Source organism: Heptranchias perlo, chromosome 1, assembly GCF_035084215.1.
Source record: "Heptranchias perlo isolate sHepPer1 chromosome 1, sHepPer1.hap1, whole genome shotgun sequence".
NCBI classification, from domain to species: Eukaryota; Metazoa; Chordata; class Chondrichthyes; order Hexanchiformes; family Hexanchidae; genus Heptranchias; species Heptranchias perlo.
The window spans coordinates 156,379,715-156,407,691 of record NC_090325.1 but is presented as its reverse complement, the minus strand read 5'-3'; the positions used below and the strand labels follow the sequence as shown (position 1 = coordinate 156,407,691).

The window sequence follows — 27,977 nt, the reverse complement described above, 5'->3', positions numbered from 1 at the left end:
AACACACACAAAAACTTCCTCCCCCTCTTTGCCCTTTACATTATTACTATTCCAGTCTATATTAGGATATTTGAAGTCCCCCATTATCACTACTCTATATACAATACACCCAGTAGTTTAATGGCACCTCTATTGTTTCTTAACTCAAACCAAATAGATTCTGTCCTTGACCCCTCAATGACATCCTCTCTCTCCAGCACTGCAATATTCTCTTTAATCAATACTGCCACCTCCATCCCCCCTCTTTTCTTCTTTTCTTCCTTCCCTATCTTTCATAGAGTCATAGAGTCATAGAGTTATACAGCACGGATAGAGGCCCTTCGGCCCATCGTGTCCGCGCCGGCCATCAGCCCTGTCTACTCTAATCCCATATTCCAGCATTTGGTCCGTAGCCTTGTATGCTATGGCATTTCAAGTGCTCATCCAAATGCTTCTTGAATGTTGTGAGGGTTCCTGCCTCCACAACCCTTTCAGACAGTGAGTTCCAGACTCCAACCACCCTCTGGGTGAAAAAGTTCTTTCTCAAATCCCCTCTAAACCTCCCGCCTTTTACCTTGAATCTATGTCCCCTTGTTATAGAACCCTCAACGAAGGGAAAAAGCTCCTTAGTATCCATCCTATCTGTGCCCCTCATAATTTTGTACACCTCAATCATGTCCCCCCTCAGCCTCCTCTGCTCCAAGGAAAACAAACCCAATCTTCCCAGTCTCTCTTCATAGCTGAAGCGCTCCAGCCCTGGTAACATCCTGGTGAATCTCCTCTGCACCCTCTCCAAAGCGATCACATCCTTCCTGTAGTGTGGCGACCAGAACTGCACACAGTACTCCAGCTGTGGCCTAACCAGTGTTTTATACAGCTCCATCATAACCTCCTTGCTCTTATATTCTATGCCTCGGCTAATAAAGGCAAGTATCCCATATGCCTTCTTTACCACCTTATCTACCTGTTCCGCCGCCTTCAGGAATCTGTGAACTTGCACACCAAGATCCCTCTGACCCTCTGTCTTGCCTAGGGTCCTCCCATTCATTGTGTATTCCCTTGCCTTGTTAGTCCCTCCAAAGTGCATCACCTCGCACTTATCCGGGTTAAATTCCATTTGCCACTGTTCCGCCCATCTGACCAACCCATCTATATCGTCCTGCAGACTGAGGCTATCCTCCTCACTATTTACCACCCTACCAATCTTTGTATCATCAGCGAACTTACTGATCATACCTTTTACATTCATATCCAAGTCATTAATGTAGACCACAAACAGCAAGGGACCCAGCACAGATCCCTGTGGTACCCCACTGGCCACAGGCTTCCAGTCACAAAAACAACCTTCGACCATCACCCTCTGCCTTCTGCCACTAAGCCAGTTTTGTATCCAAAGTGCCAAGGCACCCTGGATTCCATGGGCTCGTACCTTCTTGACCAGTCTCCTGTGGGGGACTTTATCGAAGGCCTTACTGAAATCCATGTATACCACATCCACTGCATTACCCTCATCCACACACCTAGTCACCCCCTCAAAAAATTCAATCAAATTAGTCAGACATGATCTTCCCTTGACAAAGCCATGTTGACTATCCCTGATTAATCCTTGCTTCTCCAAGTGGAGACTAATTTTGCCCTTCAGAATTTTTTCCAATAATTTTCCTACCACTGATGTTAGGCTCACTGGCCTGTAGTTCCCCGGTTTTTCCCTACTCCCCTTCTTGAATAATGGTATTACATTAGCGGTTCTCCAGTCCTCTGGCACATCCCCTGTGGCCAGAGAGGTTCTGAATATATGTGTCAGAGCCCCCGCAATCTCCTCCTTTGCCTCACACAGTAGCCTGGGATACATTTCGTCCGGGCCTGGGGATTTATCCATTTTTAGGCCTGCTAAAACCGCCAATACCTCCTCCCGCTCAATGTTAATATGTTCGAGTATATCACAGTCCCCCTGCCGTATTTCTATGTCTACATCGTCCTTCTCCATGGTGAAAACAGATGCAAAAAATTCATTTAGAACCCCTCCTACATCTGCGGTGTGCGGATATTACACAGTGTGCTGAGAGTTCGGTAAGTGTGGGAGTTCGGTGAAGTGGGGGAAGGAGGTGCTGCTTTGCCTTGCTTTTCCAAACTTTTCCTGCAGAGCGGTAGTGGACCTGAGAGTAGAAGACTGAGATTGTGGAATAAAAGCAGCAGCAGACCTGCACCGAGAGACAACTACTGTGCGACATCACAGGGACTTAACTCCTGGACCTAAGATAAATAAGAAGCAAAAAGTAATCCAAGTGGGACGTCACCAAGGAAGAGGTAAGTGATTGGCTGGTGAGTATTTTCCTGCTGAATTTGTCTAAGGTTAGAGTTTGTGGATTCTCTGGTCTCTGTTGTGTAGTGGGGGACTGCTGTTCAGCAAGGGCCCTTGAGTATACCTTTTTAATTGAAGTGAAATTGGTGGGATTCATTTAATTTGAATTAATTAGTTAAAGGGTAAGTCATGTCAGGACAGCCCAGCCCCGTGTTATGCTCTTCCTGCTCTATGTGGGAAATCAGGGACCCTTCCGGTGTCCCTGACGACCATGTGTGCGGGAAATGTATCCAGCTGCAGCTACTGACAAACCGCATTGCGGCACTGGAGCTGCGGATGGATTCATTAAGGAGCATTCGCGATGCTGAGAACATCGTGGATAGCACGTTTAGTGAAGTGGTCACACCGCAGGTAAAGGTTGTACAGGCAGGAAGTAATTGGGTGACCACCAGGCAGAGTAACAAGAGCAGGCAGGCAGTGCAGGGGTCCCCTGTGGCCGTCCCCCTCTCAAACAAATATACCGCTTTGGATATTGTTGAGGGGGATGACTTATCAGGGGAAGGCAGCAGCAGCCAACTTCCTGGCACCAGGGGTAGCTCTGCTGCACAGGCTGGGAGGAAAAAGAGTGGAAGAGCTATAGTGGTAGGGGATTCTATCGTAAGGGGAACAGACAGGCGTTTCTGTGGCCATAAACGTGACTCCAGGATGGTTTGTTGCCTCCCTGGTGCCAGGGTCATGGATGTCACTGAGCGGCTACAGGGCATTCTCAAGGGGGAGGGTGAGCAGGCAGAGGTCGTGGTCCACATTGGGACCAACGACATAGGTAGGAAGGGAGATGAGGTCCTGCATCAAGAATTTAGGGAGCTAGGTAGCAGATTAAAGAGCAGGACCTCAAAGGTTGTAATCTCTGGATTACTCCCAGTGCCACGGGCTAGTGAGTATAGAAATAGGAGGATAGAACAGATGAATGCGTGGCTAAAGAGTTGGTGCAGGAGGGAGGGTTTCAGTTTCCTGGATCACTGGGCCTGCTTCTGGGGAAGGTGGGACTTGTACAAGTCGGACGGGTTGCACCTGAACCAGAGCGGGACAAATATCCTTGCGGGGAGGTTTGCTAGCACTGTTGGGGGGGGGTTTAAACTAACTTGGCAGGGGGATGGGATACAGAGTGGAGCTACAATAGGGGGTGATGTGCAGCCAAATATAGAGGAAAAAAACAAGTCAGCTTGGAAGACAGGGCAAATATGTGAGGGCAAGGCTGGATGGCATCTATTTTAATGCAAGGAGTCTTGCGAATAAGGTGGATGAACTGAACACCTTGGGTGCTAAATTGGGCCATGTAATGCCCGTTGTTTCGGCGCTACATGGCCCCTCCGACATCAAAGATGGCGTCTTGGATGCGCACGCACGTTTCCTGCATGACGTGCGCCAGACGTCATCTTGGTATAGGAGTTAGCACATCCGAACGCTGGAAGCATGTAAAGTAGGGAGAAAATGGCTGCAATCAATGTGCAACGCTGATTTAAAGTGATGCACACAATTTTGGACCTTAACGCTCAATTCATCGCACTGTCTTATCTCCGACGATCTAAACGTTTCTTACAGTACCTGAAGCCTGAAGGACCCCCCATCTGTATCCCATGCAGGTGTTGCAGGTTAGTTGCTGGATTATTGCTTCTGGCTGCTGGAGGAGTAGGAAGTGTTTTTTGAAGCTCCCTATTCTTATTGAGAGTTCCTACACTACTTTTGAGAGAGCTTTGGCAGGTACTGCCTTACGGGTCAGAAAGTTACAACCCCGGTGGAACAACATTCCTGCCAACCAAGGGAGGTCTGCTAGGGCTCCCACTGGGCATTGAGCATGACTGGGAGCATGCAGAGAGGCTACGCCCAGCAGGTCAAGCTGCGAGGAGATGGAGGACGAGGAGGCGCAGGGCACTGAGCAGGAGTCCCTACCCAATGAGGGCCATCAGGGATCAATTCTCTTACCTCAACATGACCAAGGAGGATTGCATCCGACGCCTGAGGTTCAACAAGGAAGCTGTCACTGAGATCTGTCAACTGGTGCGGCCACAACTGCAGCCTCAGAGCAGGGCGAGGACAGCATTACCTGTGGCTGTGAAAGTCATCGTGGCGCTGGATTTCTACGGCTCAGGAGCATTTCAGGCCCCTGCTGGTGACATGTGCAACATCTCGCAGTAGGCAGTGCACTGCTGCATAAGGGAGGCCACAGACGCACTGTACCAAATGAGGAACAGGTTTATCATGTTCCCTCTCGACAGAGACAGTCAGAATGAGCGAGCACAGGGGTTTGCCCACATTGCCGGCTTCCCTATGGTGCAGGGTGCCACGGACTGCACGCATATTGCCCTGCGGGCCCCGCACATCAACTCGGCTGTCTTCGTCAACCGAAAGGGCTCCAATCCCTCAATGTGCAGCTGGTGTGCAACCACCAGGCATCGAATCATGGAGGTTGATGCCCGCTACCCTGGGAGCAGTCACGATGCCTTCGTCATGTGGCAGTCTAACGTGCCAGCTATCTTTCATCCAACTCGGCAAATCAAAGGCTGGATACTGGGCGACAAGGGCTATCCCTCACGACATGGCTCATGACACCAGTCAGGAATCCACACACACGTGCACAGTGGACCTATAATGAGAGCCATGCTGCCGCACGTAACATCATGGAGCACATCATAGGCCTCCTCAAACAACGCTTCCACTGCCTAGACTGGTCTGGAGGAGCCCTGCAGTACTCCCCTGAGCGGGTGGGCAGATTTGTGGTGGTCTGCTGCATGCTGCACACCCTCGCCATCATGAGGGACCAGCCTTTGCCACCAATGACTGCAGAAGATCCTGAGCCAGAGGTGGAGGAGGAGGAGGCTGAGAAGGAAGAGGCTGAGGAGCAGGAGGAGGAAGAGGCTGAGGAGGAGCAGGAGGAGGTCCCACCTTCCCCAGAATTGGTCCCAATTCCTCAGGAAGCTGTATTTAAGGCTTAATTTTTTTTGCTTGGTTTAAGTTAATCTAATAAATTACGGCATGGCAGGGCAGCTCAGACCCATGGAATGCACGACCTGTGCCATGTGGGAACTCCAGGACGCTTCCCATGTCCTGGACAACAACATGTGCAGGAAGTGTCGTCAGCTGGTGGAACTCGAGCTCCGGGTTTCGGACTTTGAGCAGCAGCTGGAGTCACTGCAGTGCATCCACGAGGCTGAGAGTTTCATGGATAGCACGTTTCAGGAGGTGGTCACCTCGCAGATTAAGAGAGTGCAGGCAGAGAGGGACTGGGTGACAGCCAGACAGACAAGGAGGACCAGGCAGGTAGTGCAGGAGTCCCCTGAGGGCATCTCACTCTCCAACCAGTATTCAGTTCTGGGTACTGGTGGGGGAGAGGGTTCCTCTGGGGAGTGCAGCCAGAGCCAAGACCCGAGCACCATGGGTGGCTCAGCTGTACGGGGGGGGAGGAGAAAGGTCGAGAGAGCAATAGTGATAGGGGATTCTATAGTTAGGGGAGCAGACAGGTGTTTCTGCGGCCGCAAACGTGATTCCAGGATGGTATGTTGCCTCCATGGTGCCAGGGTCATGGATGTCACTGAGCGGCTGCAGGACATTCTGAAGGGGGAAGGTGAACAGCAAGAGATCGTGGTACATTTCGGTACCAACGACATAAGTAAAAAGAGGGATGAGGACCTGCAAGCAGAATATAAGGAGTTAGGAAATAAGTTAAAAAGCAGGATCTCAAGGGTAGTAATCTCAGGATTACTCCCAGTGCCACGTGTCAGTGAGTATAGGAATAGGAGAATAGACAGGATGAATGCGTGGTTGGAGGGTTGGTGCAGGAGGGAGAGATTTAGATTCCTGAGGAATTGGGACCGATTGTGGGGACCTGTACAAGCCGGACGGGTTGCACCTCAACAGATCCGGGACTAATATCCTTGCAGGGGGGTTTGCTACTGCTGTTGGGAAGGGTTTAAACTGCAGTGGCAGAGGGATGGGAACCTGAGCGGGGTGACAGAAGGGAGTAAAGTTGAAAACAGCAAGAGAGGGGAGGACCCAGGGGAAGCGTAGAGCAGCAGATCAAGTGAAAACTAGAAGGTGTAAAGTGATTAACCCAGCGACAAAGCTGAAGGACAGACTAGGGTGTGTGGCCCAACTAAGAGTTCTATATACAAATGCACGGAGTATAAGGAATAAATTAAATGAACTACAGGCACATATTGAAATTGGAGGATATGACATGATAGCTATTACTGCAGGATGGTCAGGATTGGGAACTAAATATATCAGGTTATAAGGTCTACAGGAGAGATAGAGAAAATGGAAGAGGGGGAGGAGTAGCCTTAGTGATTAGAGATGAAATCACTTCAATGATAAAGGAGGATATAACGAGAGGTAAGCAGCCAACAGAGGCCTTATGGGTTGAATTGAGAAATAGGAAAGGATCTAAGACTATAGTGGGAGTTGTGCATCAGACCCCTGGCAGCAGCTCTGAAGTGCTAGATTGTATAAATGTAGAGATTAGACAAGCGTGTAACAAAGGCATAGTCATCTTAATGGGGGGACTTTAACCTTCACATAGATTGGAAAAAGCAGACTAGCAACTGTCAGAAAGGTAGTGAATTTCTTGAGTGTGTCCGGGATAGTTTTCTACAGCAGTATGTCCTAGAGGCAACAAGGGGGCAAGCCATACTAGATTTAGTAATGAGTAATGAATCAGATTTAGTTAACAGCTTAACTGTGCGTGAACATCTATCCAATAGCGATCATAACATGATCGAGTTCAATGTAGTGTTTGAAAGGGAAAAAAGTGAATCAGCTGTGAAGATTCTAGACTTGGGTAAGGCCGACTTCAATGGGATAAGACAGAGACTGTCCACAGTAAACTGGGCAAATCTGTTAATGGGTAAAACGACTGATGATCAGTGGGAAATGTTTAAAGAAACATTTAATGTGATACAGAACCGGTTTATACCCCTGAGGGGCAAGAACTCTACTTGCCAACAAAAACAGCCACGGGCAACTAAAGAGGTAAGGAACAGTATAAGACATAAGGAATGGGCATACAAAAAGGCAAAAAATGGCACAGATCCTGGCGAATGGGAAAGATACAAAGATCAACAAAGGGTCACAAAACAGGTAGTAAGAGCTACAAAAAGAGAGCATGAAAAGAAACTTGCAAGGGATATCAAAACCAATACGAAGAACTTTTATAGTTATATTAGGAAAAAGAGGGTGGTCAGGACCAGTGTTGGCCCCTTAAAAACTGAAAGTGGGGATATTGTCATTGACAATGGGGAAATGGCAGACATGTTGAATAATTACTTTGCGTCAGTATTTACAGTAGAAAAAGAGGAAATCCCAAGAAAACTAATATTGAATCGGGGACAGGGACTCAATAAAATTAACATAAGTAAAGCAACAGTAATGAAGAAAATAACAGTACTAAAGAGTGACAAATCCCCCAGACCAGATGGTTTCCATCCCAGGGTTTTAAAGGAAGTAGGTGAGCACATTGCGGATGCCCGAACTATAATCTTTCAAAGTTCTCTAGATTCAGGAACTGTCCCTCTAGATTGGAAAATTGCACATGTCACTCTGTTTTTTAAGAAAGGAGAGAGATAGAAACCAGGAATTATAGACCAGTTAGTCCAACATCTGTTGTGGGGAAAATGCTGGAGTCTATAATTAAGTTTAGGCTGACTGAACACCTCGAGAATTTTCAGTTAATCAGAGAGAGCCAGCATGGATTTGTGAAAGGTAGGTCGTGCCTGACAAACCTGATTGAATTTTTTGAAGAGATGACTAAAGTAGTGGACAGGGGAATGTCAATGGATGTTATTTATATGGACTTCCAGAAGGCATTTGATAAGGTCCCACATAAGAGACTGTTAGCTAAGATAGAAGCCCATGGAATCGAGGGAAAAGTACGGACTTGGTTAGGAAGTTGGCTGAGCGAAAGGCGACAGAGAGTAGGGATAATGGATAGTTACTCACATTGTCAGGATGTGACCAGTGGAGTCCCGCAGGGGTCTGTCTTGGGGCCTCAATTATTCACAATATTTATTAACGATTTAGATGAAGGCATAGAAAGTCTCATATCTAAGTTTGCCGATGACACAAAGATTGGTGGCATTGTGAGCAGTGTCGATGAAAACATAAAATTAGAAAGGGATATTGATAGATTAGGTGAATGGGCAAAACTGTGGCAAATGGAATTCAATGTAGGCAAATGTGAGGTCATCCACTTTGGACCAAAAAAGGATAGAACAGGATACTTTGTGAATGGTAAAAAGTTAAAAACAGTGGATGTCCAAAGGAACCTCGGGGTTCAGGTACATAGATCATTGAAGTGTCATGAACAGGTGCAGAAAATAATCAATAAGGCTAATGGAATGCTGGCCTTTATATCTAGAGGACTAGAGTACAAGGGGGCAGAAGTTATGCTGCAGCTATACAAAACCCTGGTTAGACCGCACCTGGAGTACTGTGAGCAGTTCTGGGCACCGCACCTTCGGAAGGACATATTGGCCTTGGAGGGAGTGCAGCTTGGGTTTACTAGAATGATACTCGGACTTCAAGGATTAAGTTACGAGGAGAGATTACACAAATTGGGGTTATATTCTCTAGAGTTTTGAAGGTTATATTAAGGGGAACAGATAGGGTGGATAGAGGGAAACTATTTCCGCTGGTTGGGGATTCTAGGAGTAGGGGGCACAGTCTAAAAATTAGAGCCAGACCTTTCAGGAATGAGATTAGAAAACACTTCTGCACACAAAGGGTGGTAGAAGTTTGGAACTTTCTTCCACAAAAGGCGACTGATGCTAGCTCAATTGCTAATTTTAAATCTGAGATAGATAGCTTTTTGGCAACCAAAGGTATTAAGGGATATGGGCCAAAGGCAGGTATATGGAGTTAGATCACAGATCAGCCTTGATCTTATCAAATGGCGGAATGGGCTCGAGGGGCTGAATGGCCTACTCCTGTTCCTATGTTCCTATGGAGCCGGAAGAGGAGGCGGAGGAAGATGCAAGGGTGCAGCAGGAACCACACGCCTTGTCTGCAAGGGCTGTGCGTGCTCGCCTGATCCATGCCCGCTATCAATAATTGGAACTACATCCCCCAACTCACCAACAGTCCTACATTCCCCACCTTTCCCCTCCCACAAGACAATCAAATCGCCCTCCATCATTGGTGTCCCTCTCAGCTCATTGCATGAATAAAAACCACCACGAAATGCCAAATCAAACTCTCATTTATGGATGAAAAAATGAAAACATGCAAACAAACCAGAACTATTCAGCCTTCTGCATTCCCTTAGTGCCTGTTGTTCATGTGCCTTTACCTTTCCTAGTGCTCCTACGAGGTGCTTCCCCAGTGGCTGGAGCATGGGTGGTGGGAGGTTGCTGGCTTTCAATGGAAGACTGTCCAGATGGTCTTCGAGGACGACCTTGACCAGCTCTGGGCCGGGAGGGCCTGGCTTCAGACTGCACCATCTCAGCATGGGCTGCAGCAGTCTGGCCTGGCTGGCTGACAGGCAACAACAGGGCACTGGCAGAGTGGCAGGGGTGGGAGCAGGAATGCTGTTGTCCTGAGAGAGGACAGCAGGTCCGACAGCTATGGCGCCACTGCCACTCTCCCGGGATGGCGCCTCAGCACTCCTAGTGATCGGCTGGAGATCGGATTGCTGGAGTGCTGTGACGCCCTGGAAGCCCTGTTCCAGTGTCCCCAGAGCCACGGAAGCAGCAGTCTGAGCTGCAAATGCAGCAGTCAGACCTTGGATGGCAGATGTTTGTGCTGCAATGGATGCTGTGACATCAGTCATCAGACGCTGCATCATGGTGGGTTCCACAGGTGCTCTGATGGAGGTGACCATGTTGGAAAGGATGGGCTCCAAGCTCTGCACAAAGCCCTGCGCCAAGTTGGAGCTGGACTCCTCCATGTCCCTTCTCAATGTGCGCCGGCTTTCTGGCAGACTTTCCAGTGCCCCAGGCATTTGTTAGTGTACGCCCATCAGCCGTCTTCTGTAGCCTGGCCCATCGAAGTCCTCATCTGACTCCTCTGGGGCAGAACTAGTGAGCGACCTCGCCCTGCAGCGAGCTGGCACCTGTGGTATCCGTTCCCTCCGCCCCGGCTCCTGCGCACTTGTGCTCGGTGTCTCACCACGTGCAGATCCCTCCTCTAACCTAGCCTCTAAAAGACACGCAGTGTCAGTCTCTGAGCTGGTGGAAGCGAGTGTCAGATTGAGTGACGGTGTGGGTTCAGTGTCCCCCTCCTCCCCCTCCTCTTTGGGTGCCATCAAGTGTTCTTGGGTATCTGCAATGACAAAGGGAAACAGTTTGAATTGTGGAGTGGGGAGAGGTGCGTCTGGCAGCGTGTGCAGCACATGAGTCAGAAAAGATTATGGGAGGAGGGAGATGTGGAAAAGGAGAAAGATCATTAGATATGCAGAGACCCCCCACCCCTTGACCGGGACCTCCAGCGCTGCACGTTGTAACGGCTGCAGTGACGGCCCGCCCAATGATCCGCAGCACCGTCTCCTCTAGAGGGGTGAGAATGTGTAAACATGCCCGTCCAGCCTCAGGTCCCTCCTGCTGCCGGGTGTTATACGCCACCTTCTCCTGCAAGATAGAGGACAGTGTGTCAGTGAGTGTCCTGCAAGGTGTGTGGGTGATGTGCCTGTCATGATCGAATAGCTGCCAGTTTGTGTGACCTGTGAGTGGTGGTTGTGTGGCCTGCAAGTGTGGTATTATGTGCGGGTGAGATGCAGCATTGCGTATGGATGTCAGTGTTTGTTGATGGGTGGGTGACGGGAGGTGTCGTGCATGGAGCAGTGGTGCAGTTGGTAGGATGTGCCATTTGACACTTGCATTCACTCACCTTGACCACTCGTGTCAAGTCATTAAACTTCTTCCGGCACTGCACCCACGTGCATGGTGCAATGCTCCTCGCATTCACATTCTGCGCCACAGCCTGCCAATGCCTATGCAGCTGTAGTCTAGACGGTCTCCGGCCACCATGCAGGTACATGGCTGCCCTCTTCTGGTCCACACCTTCCACCCGGGCCTCCAGAGCATCGTCAGAGAATCTTGGTGCCCGCTCTCTTGCTGGTGCAGCTACTCATGATGCCATTCTCCTTCTCCTCCTTGGCTGTGTATCTGCCATTGGAAATGTGCCTGCACCTTTAAGTAGTGCAGGCAGCTGATGACGTGCGCTGTCCACGCCCCATTTCCAACTTCCTCATTCTCCGTGCAGCCTCTCAGCAGCGAGGGCTGCGCTTGCTGCACAGAGATTTCATGGTAAGTAGCAGGCAGCACAAAGTTCACGTGCTGCCTGCGTAGGGTCCACTGGGTGCGGGGTGGTAGTGCGGATCGCCCTTATCCAATTTTTTCCCCCTTGTATCCAGGAATATTTAGTACCCAACCCTGCCCTTCTTTGAGCCAGGTCTCCATTATCGCCATGACATCATATTCATGTGGCTATTTGCGCCTGCAGCTCAACAACCTTGTTTACCACACTGCGTGTGTTAACACACATGCACTGTAAACCTATCTTAGACCTTTCTGTATTTTCTCTTAGTCCGTTCCCATCTAATCCCGCACTGTTTCTTACTCTAGTGCTATATGTTTCTCCCAATCCTTTGTGCACCTTGTTTCTCCTTTCCAATGGCAGGGGGATGGGCACCAAATTAATTGGAAACCCCCCCCCCACAGCACTAGCGAACCTCCCTGCGAGGACATTGTTCCCAGCTTAGCATTGTCTAGCAAAGAAAAAGAGTGCTTGAAAGCAAGACAGAATATAGTTATCTCGCACCATCTAGTGCTCCATGCACAAGTAGTATACATTCTCCTTTACACATACCATCAACTAGTGATGATGATTTGGGGAGAATTAAGAGCAACATTAACCTCAGGGTGGGGGGTGTGGGAGGGGTGCAGCAGTCTTAGATTTCCTTTGTTCTTTATTTATACCAAAATCAAAACCAAAGAGGAAATCTTTCCCATAGTGGTCCGATGGTACAACAAACTAGTGCAGCAAAGCTGAGTGGCTTTGCTGCAATTTCTCAAATGACTAATTTTAGCCAGGTGTCGGGGTAATATGTGGAGAAAAGCCAATGTGCTCCTGCAATTGTTGAGATGGAAAACTGCAGGTACAGTGAAACTGGCCTGCTTTTTTATGCTTCTACTACCACTCTAGGGTTTTGCACTGAGTGCTTCATTACTTTTTTGCATTGGGCATCCCTCCATCATAACACAACATGCAACATTAGTTTCCTAACTTGACATTAATTTTGTCGAAGCTTAACTTGTCAATGGCACATTCAACTTTAATCATTCAAAATGTATTAAGTTGTTGTCCGAGCACAATAATTAGCTTTAATGTTAATAGAAATAAAAACAGAAAATGCTGGAAATACTCAGCAAGTCAGGCAGTACCTGTGGAGAAAGAAACAGAGTTAACATTTCAGGTTGATGACCCTGCATCAGAACAGTATTTTGCTTTTGATTTAATGTTAATAGGTTGGCTGTGTATTGAAATATTACAAGACATTACCTCTGAATTCTTCAGGGGACAAATCAGAAAATTGGTTGATTCCATAAATAGCGGTGCCTCTTTCATTCGACAAGTTTGAAGAAATAAGATTCAAAGTATAATGTCTTTGTATGTTTTCCTGAGAATATATGAAAATATAAAAAATGTTTTTTTTCATAATCAAGTTTCAGAAATGGAACAATTTTAAAATATTGCTGCTTTCCATATTCCATTTAGGAATAAACTTACCGAAATTTATGAACAAATGCTATTTCCCTTTTTTGAAAAAGCAGCTAAAAGTGATTAACTTTGGTCATTAAAATGATTGGGCTGTATTAGCGACACGTGATGAGTTTTTTAGTTTTCAACTGATCATAGTTTGTATGCCGGCAATGTCAAGGAAATTCTAAATGTGAGATTATAAATGGAGTGTTGTTTCTTTTCAAAAAGGGCATGCGTGAAAATATGATTCTTCTAAACCAAAATAAGTGTGTTTCACTTCCAATGAGTGAGACTTGGCAAAACTGAAATCGGCAGTACAGATTCAACCAACACTAATTTCAATCTAACATGTATGAAACAAACAAAAATTAACTCAAAAACTCTGCACAACATACTTAAAACATTAATTACTAAAATAACATTGACAATGTAACATGCATTTAAGGGGAAGCTAGATAAGTACGAGGGAGAAAGGCATAGAAGGAAATGCTGATAGAGCTAGATCATGTAGGGTGGATACTCCTGTAGAGCTCAAATGCCAGAATTGACCAGTTGGGCCGAATGGACTATAATTTCTATGGTCCCGAAACTAATTATGATCCGGAATATGACCCCAGTGTTTGTTTTTGTTTCCTTGTTTCTCCCTAGCTTTTTAGTCACAATAATGTTTTCTTCGCTTGGGCCATTTCCTTTTTAAAATGTTTTCAGATGTTATTTTTCCTCACTTCATTCTTCTACTTTAGTCTTTTTACTGTATTTATTTTTCTTCAAAAACATATTTCCTTTATCGGTTTCACTTCCCATTGAAACGTTTTCATTTGTTCCTAATCCTCGATTCTTATTCGATTCTTTTCTTTTATTTCACCTTTTTCATTCACAGAATTCATTTTCTGTCTTTTGAATATTTGTCTAAATGCGCTGAAGACATCTAATCTATCATTGATGGAGTAGATTATTCGCCTGAAGGGGTAAAAGTGAGAATGCAACATAGTTTTAAATATCCCCATTTTGAAAAGTGACGTGCAACACCGAATGGATATCCAAAAGTTTGTGTTAAGGTCGGGGGGAGGGGGGGGAGAAATCATAATTAACAAAAGCGAATATTGCCAGATCCATAATATCCCAAGCAAATCTGTTCATTCACTGCCAGTGCCAGCCCCCCTTTAATTTCCCCCCATTGTTTTGAACAGTTACTTAAACAAGATCTTGCATTTCAAGGGGCTTGCAATCTACATCACAGTTCATTAAGAACAGGCATCAGATTCCCAGTTACGGTCTGACTTTGGCAACTGTATAACGCTGTACACAAAGATGCGAGAGCCGGGGGAGACAATACACCAGACGGTGGCCCGATACTGTACCTGAAACGCTTGGTATTTGTGAATGAACTGGGGGGTCCCTGCCGCGTAGCTTCGGTTTTGTTTCGCTACAAACCGCTGGAAGAGGTTTTTCGTGTGACCGGCAGCCGCCTCTCGGCTCCTGTTCCCCGGCTGCTGGCAATGAAGCAGCCCCCGCACACGTTCGGGGAAAGCGAGCTGGGCGGCGGAGAAGCACAGGAGCAGGAATGCCCGAAGCATCGTGCCGGATTTGGGGAGCCGAACGCAGACAAAAAGCCGGATGGACCCTGAGTGCCAGTCAGGTTACTCCTCCTGTCCCAACTGACATCCGGACCCCGAGCTACAGATCCCAACAACATCCGTTGCTTTCACTTTCACTGTGATAGACTTCCACTTTAGTTAGTCGGAAGCAGATCTTAAATTGCAATGTTAATTTACCCCCACTTTTGTTAAAAACAAATCTTAAATTCCTCTGGAATACACTGCCTGAAAGGGTGGTGGAAGCAGATTCAAAGCAACTTTCAAAAGGGAATTGGATAAATACTTGAAAAGGAGAAATTTGCAGGGCGGTGGGAAAAGAACAGGGAAGTGGAACTAATTGGGTAGTTCTTTCAAAAAGCTGACGTGCATGATGAGCTAAATGGTCTCCTGTGCTGTAAGATTCTATGATCCTCAAAATTTTGAAAGGAACAGTTCTTAACGCTCCCCAGATCCACACATTCCTTCACATCCAATGCTTTCTCTACCCCAGCCCAGATAATAAATAAACAGTACGCTTAAAGAACTTTAATAAGGGATCATTAATTTTATAGGAAGAGAAAATAATGAATTGCTTGTTTATGGAAGAACCCAGCTGCCTTTTCATATGCAGCCCATACGATGTCATCCACAAGAAACACTTACAGCTAGGTTAGAAGTAGGAGTGTTAAAGACCAAATATATTCTTTCAGAAATATTACATGAATATTTCAAATCAGACTTCAGAAATGAAGACTGGGCAAATAGCAGAACCAGTATCTTCGGCGAGTCACTTGGACTAGATGGGATTAAGCTTGATTCAAATGTATATTTTGGGACTTACATGATGACAGGGTTGGGGATATCTAATGTTATCTTGTGTTCAAAAGAGGCATTAGATATGAAGTTAGTAATAATATGCTAGTTCATTTAAAATGTATTTACAGCAGTGCGGCCTACCTGATCCTGATGCCACTGGTCCATCCTGCAGATTATGTCTCTGCATTGCTAATGATCTATACATTTATTTTATGCAACGGGCATCAGAGCTGCTCAATATAGTTTCATTGTTTTCAGTCTGCAGTTAATACTTCAGTCTATCTGATCCTATCTATTCTCTTCCCTGCTTGGTGCCTCTGGTTGAGGCTCACTTATTGAGTAGGACTGTACCCATTTGAAGATGTTGCAAAAAGTTTGGTGATACTCCCTAAGATGAGGAGATGGGTCTCAGTATTTGCTCTCACCTCAATAAGTGACCCTCCCCTACCCACTGCCACCACCAACACCATCCCATAAAAGAAAGAACTTGCAATTCAAACCAACTTTCACGTCCCCAAGATGTCCAAAACGCTTCACAGTCAATGAATTACTTTTGAAGTGTAGTCACTGTTATTATGAGAGCAACAGAAACCAATTTGCAAATAACAAGATTCCACAAACAGCAGTGAGATAAATCACCAGGGTTTTTTTGGTGGTGGTGTTGAGAGATAATTGTTGGCCTGGACATGAGGGAAATGCCCTGCTCTTCTTCAAATAGTACATCCAGCTGATCAGGCAGATAGGGCCTAAGTTTAACATCTCATTCTAAAGACAGCACACATGAAAATGCAGCACTCCTTCACTATGGCACTGAAGTCTCTGATTATGTGTTCAAGTCCTACAATGGAGCTTAATAGGAACAGGAGTAGGCCTTTCAGCCCCTCAAGCCTATTCCGCCATTCAATTAGATCATAGCTGAACTGTATCTTAACTCCATCTACCCGCCTTGATTCCCTAACACTTAATACCCTTGCCTAACAAAAATCTATCAATCTCAGTTTTGAAATTTTCAACTGACCCAGCCTGAACAGTTTTTTGGGGGAGGGAGTTCCAGATTTTCACTACCCTTTGTGTGAAGAAGTGCTTTCTGACATCACCCAAGAATGGCCTAGCTCTAATTTTAAGGTTATGCCCCCTTGTTCTGGATTCTCCCACCAGAGGAAATAATTTCTTTCTATTTACCCGATCAAATCATTTAATCATCTTAAACACCTCAATTCGATCATCCCTTAATCTTCTTTACTTAAGAGAATACAAGCCTTGTCTATGCAACCATTCCTCATAATTGAACCCTTTTAACCCCGGTATCATTCTGGTGAATCCGCGCCGTACCCCCTCCAAGGCTAATATATCCTTCCTGACGTGCAGTGCCCAGAACTGAATGCAGTAATCCTGAAGGGGTCTAACCAGAGCTCAGTACAGCTGTAACATCACTTTGGATTCCAGCCCTATTGAGATAAAGGCCAACATTAGTTTTTTTCATTATGTTTTGTACCTGTCCACTAGCTTTTAATGATTTCTGTACTTGGACCCCTAAATCTCTCTGCTCATCCACAGTTCCTAGCTTCTTGCCATTTAGAAAAGTCTCTGATCTATCTTCCTTAGGTCCAAAATGGATAATCTCACACTTTCTCACCTTAAACTCCATCTGCCACAGTTTTGCCCACTCACCTACTCTATCAATGGCCCTTTGCAACTTTCTGCTCCCATTTACACTATTTACTGTGCCACATAACTTAGTGTCATCAGCAAACTTAGATATATGGCTCTCTATTCCTTCATCCAAATCATTTATAAATATAGTGAAAAGCTGAGGCCTCAGTACAGACCCCTGGGGAACACCACTAGTCACATCAATTTGAGTACCTACCCATTGTCCCTACTCTCTGCCTCCTACCTCCTAATCAATTCCCTACCCAAGCCAATAGGTTGCCTCCAATTTCATATGCTCTCATTTTTGTTGATGTGGAGATGCCGGTGATGGACTGGGGTTGACAATTGTAAACAATTTTACAACACCAAGTTATAGTCCAGCAATTTTATTTGAAATTCACAAGCTTTTCGGAGGCTTCCTCCTTCCTCAGGTGAATGTGGAAATGAAAAATTCAACTAGGTTCGTTAGACATGACTTACCCTTTACAAATCCTAATGTTATTAAAGATAGACAAATCTCCAGGACGTGATGGTTAACAGTCATTTTTGTTAACAGTCTCTTATGTGAATCTTGTCAAATGCCTTGTGGAAGTCCATCTAAATAACATCCGTAGACACTCCCTTATCTACCACATTAGTTACCTCCTCAAAAAATTCAACTAGGTTCATTAGACATAACCTAACCTTTACAAATCCATGCTGGCTCTCTCTGATCAGCTCAGTCCAATGCTCAGTCACTCTGTCCCTAATAACAGATTTGAATAACTTCCTCACAACTGACAGTAGACTAATAGGCCTCTAATTTCCTAGTTTATCTCTCTTACCCTTCTTAAATAGTGGAGAGATATTGGCAATTTTCCAATCTAACGGGACAATTCCTGAAGTGAGCGAGTTTTGGACTATCATGACTAATGCATCAACAATTTCCTCACCTATTTCTTTTAATACCCTGGGGTGGAAACCATCATGTCCTGGAGATTTGTCTATCTTTAATAACATTAGGATTTGTAAAGGGTAAGTCATGTCTAACGAACCTAATTGAATTTTTTGATGAGGTAACTAACATGGTAGATAAGGGAATGTCTATGGATGTTAGTTATGTGGACTTCCAGAAGGCATTCAGCAAGGTTCCACACAAGAGACTGTTATCAAAAATGAGAACGCAAGGAATTTGAGGCAACCTATTGGTTTGGATAGGGAATTGGTTAGGACGTGGCAGACAGAGAGTAGGGATAATGGGTATGTAGTCAAATTGGCAGGATGGGACTAGTGGTGTCTCCCAGGGATCTGTACAGGGGCCTGAGCTTTTCATTATATTTATAGAAAGGTCACAGCATGGAAGGAGGCCATTCGGCCCATCGAGTCCACCTCGGCTCTATGCAAGAGCAATCCAGCTAGTCCCACTCCCCCACCCTATCCGCGTAGACCTGCAATTTTTTTCCTTTCAAGTATTTATCCAGTTCTCTTTTGAAGGCCATGATTGAATCTGCCTCCACCACCCCCTCGGGCAGTGCATTCCAGATCCTAACCACTCGGTGTGTCAAAACGATTTTTCCTCATGTCACCTTTGGTTATTTTGCCAATCACCTTAAATCTATGTCCTCTGGTTCTTGACCCTTCCGCCAATGGGAACAGTTTCTCTCTATCTACTCTGTCTGGACCCTTCATGATTTTGAATACCTCCATCAAATCTCCTCTCAACCGTCTCTGTTCCAAGGAGAACAATCCCAGCTTATCCAGTCTATCCACGTAACTAAAGTCCCACATCCCTGGAATCATTCTAGTAAATCTCTTTTGCACCCTCTCTAAGACCTTCACATCTTTCCTAAAGTGCGGTGCCCAGAACCGGACACAATACTCCAGTTGTGACTGAACCAGTGTTTTATAAACTTCATGACTTCCTTGTTTTTGTACTCTATGCCTCTATTTATAAAGCCCAGGATCCTATATGCTTTTTAAACCGCTTTCTCAATCTGCCCTGCCACCTTCAACTATTTGTGTACATATACACCCAGATCTCTCTGTTCCTGTACCCCTTTTAAAGTTGTGCCCTCTAGTTTATATTGCCTCTCCTTGTTCTTCCTACTGAAATGTATCACTTCACATTTTTCTGCATTAAATTTCATCTACCATGTGTCCGCCCATGCCACCAGCCTGTCTATATCTTCTTGAAGTCTATCACTATCCTGCTCACTGTTTACTGCCCTTCCAAGTTTTGTGTCATCTGCAAATTTTGAAATTGGACCCTGTACACCAAAGTCCAAGTCATTAATATATATCAAGAAAAGCAGTGGTCCCAGCACCGACCCCTGGGGAACACCACTGTACACCTCCCTCCAGTCCGAAAAACAACCGTTCACCACTACTTTCTGTTTCCTGTCCCTTAGCCAATTCTGTATGTATGTTGCTACTGCCCCCTTTACTCGATGGGCCGCAATCTTGATGATAAGCCTACCATGCGGCACTTTCTCAAACGCCTTTTGAAAATCCATATACACCACATCAACTGCATTGCCCTCATCTACCCTTTCTGTTGCCTCATCAAAAAACTCTTATCAGGTTAGTTAAACACGATTTGCCTTTAACAAATTGCCTTACAATTTGCCTTATAAATGACTTGTATGAAGGAATAGAGAGTTGTATATCCAAATTTGCTGATGACATTAAGTTAGGTGGCAAAGTAAATAGTGTAGATGGGAACTAAAATTTGCAAAGGGACATCGATAAAGTGAGTGGGCAAAACAGTGGCAGATGGAGTTCAATGTGTGAAAGTTTGAAGTGATTCATTTTGGACCTAAGAAAGATAGATCAGAGTATTTTCTAAATGGCAAGAAGCTAGGAATTGTGTATAAGCAGAGGGATTTAGGGGTCCAAGTACAGAAATCACTAAAAGCTAATAGACAGATGCAAAAAATAATTTAAAAGGCTAATGGTTTGTTGGTCTTTATCTGAAGTAGGGCTGGATTGCAAAGGGGTGGAAGTTATGTAACACCTGTTCAGAGCTCTGGTTAGACCCCATCTGGAATATTGTGTTCAGTTCTGGGCACCACACCTCAGGAAGAATATATTGGCCTTGCAGCACAGATTCACCAGAATGATACTGGGGCTAAAAGGGTTAAATTATGAGGCCAGGCTTGTATTCCCTCGAATATAGAAGATTAAGGGGTGATCTAATTGATTAAGATGATTAAAGGATTTGATAGGGTAGCTAGAAAGAAATTATTTCCTCTGGTGGGAGCATAACCTTAAAATTAGAGCTAGGCCATTCATGGGTGATATCAGAAAGCACTTCTTCATACAAAGGGTAGTGGGAATTTGGAACTTTCTCCCCCAAAAAGCTGTTCAGGCTAGGTCAACCGAAAATTTCAAAACTGAGATTGATAGATTTTTGTTAGGCAAGAATATTAAGGGTTATGGAACCAAGGCAGGTAAATAGTGTTAAGATACAGATCAGCCACGATTTAATTGAATGGCAGAACTGGCTCGAGGAGCAGAATGGCCTACTCCTGTTCTTATGTTCCCATGTTCCTATGATCTGTTGGTTGCATGCTGCTTACACTGTATTGTAGCTTCACCAGGTTGGCACCTCATTTTCAGGTACACCTGGTGCTGCACCCGACATGTTCTTCTACATTTCTAATTGAACCAGGCTTGACAATGATGGAGGAGCGAGGGATATGCCGAGTCATGAAGTTACAGATTGTGGTGGAATACAATTCTAATATTTTTGATGGTCCACAGTGCCTCATGGATGCCCAGTTTTAAGCTGCTAGACTGTTCTTATTCTATCCCACTTAGCAAGGGTAGTGCCACACAATACAATGGAGGGTGTCCTCAGTGTCCTTCAGGACTTGGCCAGCTTGGTTGGTGCTGGTGCTGCTGAGCCACTCTTGGTGATGGACTCCTACCCGGAGTATATTCTGTGCACTTGATATCCACATGCGTCCTTCAGTGCTGTTCAACATGGAGAAGTACTGATTTATCAGCTGAGGTAGGTGGTAATCATAGAATCTTAGACCATTCGACCCATCGTGCCTGTGCCAGCTCATTGGGCTCGATTTTCAAAGGGCAGTCGGATGGCAGCGGTGGGGTCAATTGGTGCGCAGGTAACCCAACTAATAAAATCCTACCATTTCCCACGCGATCGCAAGTTAATTGGTGGCCCTTTAAGCGTCTTCCGGGTTTGCCCAGTGGCCGGACTGCACACCCGCATGACAGGCTGTCAGCTGGAGGAGCTCTATTTAAAGGGCCATTGCTCCAAAGGCTTTTGCTGCAGCAAATAGCAAAAAGGCACAATGGAGCAGCACAAGGGCAAGACTGCTTCAAGATTAAATGATGCCTCACTGCAGCAGCTACTGGCCGGGGTGAGGAGGAGGAGGAGGGAAGTGTTATACCCCGCGGACGGATGGAAGTGCTCTGCCTCTGCCACCAAAAGGGCCTGGCTTGAGGTGGCAGAGGAGGTCACCAGCAGCAGCAACATCTCCTGCACCCGGGTCCAGTGCAGGAATCGCTTCAGTGACTTAACTAGGTCAGCAAAAGTGAATAAACTTATTGATTCTCCTGCATTCCGTGTTCCATATCACCGCCACCCCCCCAAATTCATTCTGCACTGCCAAAACTACTCCATCACATCACTCCTCACACCCACTTAAGGATCATCCTCAACTTACCTTCACTTCCTGAGCTCTTCCTCACTTCCCATTACTCACCCCACCACTACCACTCACCCCAATCCTCATCCAATGTGATGGCTCTGTCTCATACTCACTCTCTGATGCATCTCTTTCATGGTCAGCCTCACTCAAAGCAATGCATTCATTGGCTGGGTACTTCACCTTCACTCCCTCACACATCTGTACTTTCTCCCCTTCTAGGAGAAGAGAGCGCAAAACGCACGTGAGAGGGTGAGGACTGGAGTGGGGCCACAACAAATAGTGGTTCTCATAGACGTGGAGCAGGAGGTCCTGCAGATCAGCCGCACCCTCGAGTGCCTGTCCGTCGGGGATACCAAGACTGGCACCCCACAAACGTCTGGTGACACAACTTTAATATTCATCACACACAACATGAATTGATGTTAACAATGATTGGCATGTTGAACACCTCAGTATGCTCATCGCAGCATGACACATCTGTGATGATGCTTAATATTGCCTTCTGTTCTCTTACAGGCCCCTCAACGATCACAGTGATGGCAGAGGGCAATTCCTCAGAGGAGCTCCCGGACACTGAGGGTGCACCGTCACATCTTAGTGAGCCATGCACCAGCGCAGATACTCACACCTTGGTGGGTCCTAGTTGTCAGTCAGTTGGGTTGGCACCTGGTGAGTCACCACACACAAGTGAGCACGAACAGACACTGGTGGCAGGGGCAGCTGCAGAGAGTCCGTGTTGGTGGGCCCACTCCTCTCCAGGCTCTGCTTAGCTGGATGCAGATGCTGAACCCCGAAGGCTATCCTTTAAAAGGAGAATGATCGTGCGACAGCAGCATATTTGTGAGATACTGGGACAGGTGCCACGCAACTCTCCATAATAGTGCAGAGGATAGAGGAGTCTAATTTCTGCACTAGTGGAATGGCGGCGCAGGTAAGTGCGGGAATGTCTGCGATGGAGAGAATGGCAGCCTCCATTAAGCTTCAAGCACGGCTCACAAATGTGTCCATTCAGGCCCTGACAATGGCTGTTCGGACTCAGGGTGAGCAACATTCTGCCGCCTTAAACAGGCTGACAGATACTTTACAACAGATACACTACCACTGGCCTTACAAGGCATCACACATGTCCTCCAAACTGTTGTCCGGCAGAGTGGTAGGAGTGATGTGGCCCTGGCCCAGGGGAGGGATGATGGCGACAGGGGACATGGAAGTGGGGACACCACTCAAAGTGCTCCCATGTTTCACCTGTTGCCCCCCTCTCAACCAGTACCCGCAATGCTGCCTCCTCTCTAGGTGGCCAAGTCTGGCCCTTCACAGGTGCAGGTGGAGCAGTCTTTGGAGAGACCCTCACGGGCTTCAAAACCCAGAAGGCGTAGGCCAAAAGCATCTAAGCATTCAGGCCATGAACATGAGCATCCTTCTATTACCTCTGCTGCAGCCACAGGGGATGCACCATGTAGAAGCAGTAGGAAGAGAAAGGCTAAGGATTTGTGAGCACGTAGGGTGTGCACAAGGGTATCGGACAGACTGTCATATTTTCCATTTATACTTGTTTCTTGTTATATTCACATTAAATGTTATCATTCTCACCACTACTGCCACGTCTTGCCCATTCTTCACTGACTTTTGTGATAAGGCCCTTTCATGAGCTTCACCAATAACGGCGACACTTGATGCCACCCATTGAATCACTTTTCATTGGGTGTATGTGTAGTTGCAGGACTGTTTTGTGCAGGGAGGGGGTGGGGGGCTGATGTTGGTACTGCTCTTTCCAGCTGCTCTGAGGACTGGACTGTTCACACTGTCTGATGTTAAGATAACCGTTCACATATCAGTGATTCCCTGGCCAGGTGAGTCACTGCTCTGCCCATGGGTTCATCTTCCTCCTCCTCCTCTTCAATGTGGACGGGGCCTCCTCAAGCGGCACCCCTCTCTGTTGTGTCATGTTGTGCAGGACACAACACACGACTATAATGCGCCCCACTCTCGCTGGTGCATTTTGAAGCGCTCCCCCAGAACGATCAAGGCAGCTAAATCGCATCTTGAGCAGCCCTATAGCATGCTCAATTGTATACCTGGTGGCAATGTGGCTGTCGTTGTATTAACGCTGTTGCTCACTGATGGGGTTCCTCAGAGGTGTCACGAGCCACGTATGCAGGGGTTATCCCTTGTCCCTGAGGAGCCAGCCCTTAAGTGTGTTCGGTGCGTGGAAGAGCCCCGGGATTTTGGATTCCCTCAGAATGAAGGAATGATGTCCCTTTTTGTTGATGAACATTCCTGGCTCATGTGGAGGTGCTTGCATTGCTATATGGATACAATCAATTACACCCTGCACCCGAGTGAAGCCAGCCACAAAGTGGAATCCCACTGCACTCTCCATCTGGCTGAGGTCGTCCATGGGGAAGTTGACACATATTGCGAGGCCCTGCGAAACAAGCCGTCGGTGACCTGCCTTATGCAGACAACTGAGAGACCCCGGCGATATCACCAGTGGCACCCTGGAATGATCCGGAGGCAAAGAAGTTGAGGGCTGTGGTGACTTTGACAGCGATGGGTAATGAGATACCGCTCAGGCCAGCCGGGAGCAGCTTGGCATGAAGGAGGCTGCAGATGTCTGTGACCACCTAACAAGCCACTCTCAGCCTCCGTACGCATTGCTCCTCAGAAAGGTCCAGGAAGTTGAGCCTCGGTCTGTAGACCCTCTAGCGAGGGTAGTGCCTCCTGCGATGTCGCTATCTCTGTTGTGCCCCTCTGTGCTCTTGTGCAGGTGCCTGTGGTGCAGCACTGTGTTGTGGAGCTACAAGTGGCAGAAGTGCACACCGTGCCTGGCGAGGCTGGTGATGTTGCTCATCCTCGGATGTACTGGTGAATGCAGCCATGACGTTCCCCCATCCTGATGGTTTCAGTTTGAGGGGGTCTGAAAAGTTGGTAAATATGTGTCAACAGAACAATTCTGAGTGGAAACTAAGAATTTTCAGTGAAAACACAAAGATCTCCCAGCCAAAAGTTTGTCTGAAAGAACTGAGTGCCCTGCTGCAATAACTCACCTTTTACCCCCATCTGTCAAACAAGCATTTCAGTGTCCAACTGGCTGCTGGCTGCAACAGGTCTCCTAAGACATGGAGTGTTTCCCACAGCACGGGAAACATTCGCACGCACACAGGTGCGTCTGTGGGGAACCCAGAAGTCGGCGGGTTGGAGCCGGCTTACTCACCCGCTCGAGATTTCCCCAATTGTCGCAGCCCCCCCCCCGCCCCCAACGCACCCGCAATTTGCTTTGAAAATTGGGGCCACTGTATCCAATTCTGGGCACCGCACTTTAGGAAGGATGTGAGGCCTTAGAGAGGATGCAGAAAAGATTTCCTAGAATTGTTCCAAGGATGAGGGACTTCATTTACCTGGATACACTGGAGAAGCTGGGGTTGTTGACCTTAGAGCAGAGAAGGTTGAGGGGAGATTTGGTAGAGGTGTTCAAAATCACGAAGGGTTTCAATAAAATAAATAAAGAGAAACTGTTCCCATTGGTGGAAGGGTCAAGAACCAGAGGACACGGATTTAAGGTGATTTGCAAAAGAACCAAAGGCGACATGAGGAAAAACTTTTTTACGCAGCGATTAGTTATGATCTGGAATGTTCTGCCTGAAAGGGTGATGGAAGCAGATTCAATCATAGCTTTCAAAAAAGAATTGGATAAATGCTTGAAGGAAAAAAAATTGCAGGGCTACGAGGAAAGAGCAGGGGAATGGGATTGGCTGGATTGCTCTTACAAAGATCCGGCATGGACTCGATGGGCCGAATGGCCTCCTTCTGTGCTGTGGCCATTCTATGATTCTATGAATGAAAAAGCTATCCAATTATTTCCACTCCCTGCAAATTTCTCATTTTCAAGTTTATACCCAAATCCCGTTTGAAAGTTACTATTGAATCTGCTTCCACCATCCTTTCAGGCAATGCATTCCAGATCATTACAACTGGCTGCGTAAAAATTTCTTCTCATTTCCCCCCTGGATATTTTGCCAATTGTCTTAAAGTTGTGTCCCCTGGTTACTGACCCTTCGGCCAGTGGAAACAGTTTCTTCTTATCTATTCTGTTATAGTCATGATGTGGAGATGCCGGTGATGGACTGGGGTTGACAATTGTAAACAATTTTACAACACCAAGTTATAGTCCAATGATTTTTATTTGAAATCTACAAGCTTTCGGAGGCTTCCTCCTTCCTCAGGTAAATGTCCTATTCTGTTATAGTAACAGACTTCAGAATGAAATAGACAGACTGGTGAAATGGGCAGACACATGACAGATGAAATTTAATGCAGAGAAGTGTGAAGTGATGCATTTTGGAAGGAAAAATTAGGAGAGGCAATATAAACTAAATGGTAGCATTTTAAAGCATAAAAAAATCACTGATGGACAGAAAATTTAACATTTTAGCTCTTTCGGAGAGCTAGCACAGAACCTTCATCATTCTGAACACCTTTAGTAAATATAGGCCAGACGTGAGGTTTCCTTCTTTCCTGAAAGAATATTAACCAGTTGGGTTTTTTCAACACTTTTACTGATACCAACTCTTTATTCCTGATTTCAAACTCTCAAACTGCCATGGTGGAATTTGAACTCACAGTCTCTGGATTATTTATCTAGGTTTACTAGTTCAGTAACATAATCACTATGCTACCGTATCCCTAATACATATTTATTAAGGGGATGTATACCTAGAGGATAAAGGTGTCTCAGGTTTACCAGAATACTATAGAAAATCAAAGTGGCCAATTTGCAAGGCACGCACTGTTTGTATTGGATTGTCTCTTTATTTTGAAATGTAACTGATTTCCCAGCATAATGGAGAAAGAACTGAATGTAGAAATGATAAAAATCAATGTTTTGGTTCCCCTGGTGGTTCATTAGCTTTTGAATTATTGTGATTATTGTGACTCACCAATAAGGCATAAAAACCTGGAGAGTCTTAGGTTGATCCTCTGTCATATGTAGTTAGCTGATTTCAGCTGGAGCAGTTGTTGGGGGACTTCAGTTGTCTTCAGCTTCCCTGGGCTCTGCAAAGATTTGTTCTCCTGATCATTGCCAGGTGACCCATGGTAGAAAGACTGTAGGTATGAATATCTATACAAATAGTATATTAAAAAAAGTACCTCTGCATGCACTTCCTGTCTGAGCCACTAGACTTCCTGTTGTCACATTTTGTTGTAACTTTTCCATTTTAAATTCTTATGCCCACATTTATAATGGAAAATGCCAATGTAAACTCATCACTCTGCAATCTGGCTAATTGAATTGGGGTGCCTGTTTTCTGTCAGCAGCCCGCTGAGGGCATGGTAATGAGGCCCAGTCCTCAAAACAGACCCGACCTCCTGTTGGCACCACCGTGCTGCTGCCCGGTCACTCAATAGTCAAAATCCAGCCCACTAAGACTACCTTTAACATTGAAAATACCTATCATTGGGTTTAGAGTAGTTACGGAAAAGGACAAGGAACAATCAAATGTGAAAATACTTAACTAGAGGAGGGCTAATTTCAGTGAGTTGAAAATGGATCTTGCCCAGGTGGATTGGAATCAAAAGTTGGCAGGTAAAACAGTAAATGAGCAATGGGAAGCCTTCAAAGAGGAGCTAGTTCGGGTACAGACTAGACACATTACATGAGGGGGAAAGGAAAGGCATCAAAAACCAAAGCTCCCTGGATGACTAAAGATATAAAGATTAAAATGAAACACATAAAGGAGGCTTATAATAAATATCAAGTTCATAATTCAAAATTGAAGCCCATGGGATTAAAGGGGCAGTGACTGCATGGGTAAGAAATTGGCCGGAGGACTGAAAGCAGAGAATAGTGGTGAACGGTGGTTTTTCAGACTGGAGGGCAGTGTGCAGTGTCCCCCAGTGGTCGGTGTTGGGACCGCTGCGCTTTTGGTATATGTTAATGACCTGGACTTGGGAATACAGGATATAATTTCAAAGATTGCAGATGACACGAAACTCAGAAATGTAGTAAACAATGTGAAGGATAATAACAGACTTCAGGAGGACATAGGCTGGTGAAATGGGAGATACACAGCAGATGAAATTTAACACAGAGAAATGTGAAGTGATTCATTTTGGTAGGAAAAATTTGGAGAGGCAATATAAACTAAATGGTACAATTTTAAAGGGGATGCAGGAACAGAGGGACCTGGGGTTGTAGGTACACAAGTCTTTGAAGGCGGCAGGACAAGTTGAAAAAAGCATATGGGA

The 27,977-nt window shown here is 46.0% G+C and overlaps 1 protein-coding gene across 2 annotated transcripts in view; it reads right to left on the bottom strand.

The window, feature by feature from the left end:
- The window catches only part of ctso (cathepsin O), a 71,406-nt gene extending 56,632 nt beyond the window's left edge, over positions 1-14,774 (bottom strand). Inside the window, exons 1-2 of one of the 2 annotated variants that reach the window (XM_067992798.1) lie at positions 14,392-14,774; positions 12,830-12,947 (exon numbers count right to left, since the gene is read on the bottom strand). In XM_067992798.1, coding sequence (XP_067848899.1) covers positions 12,830-12,947; positions 14,392-14,607 — 334 coding nt within the window. In that variant the 5' untranslated portion in view covers positions 14,608-14,774. The remainder of the gene's footprint in view (positions 1-12,829; positions 12,948-14,391) is intronic. The other variant, XM_067992787.1, reaches the window with a different exon arrangement.
- Positions 14,775-27,977: the final 13,203 nt, after the last annotated feature.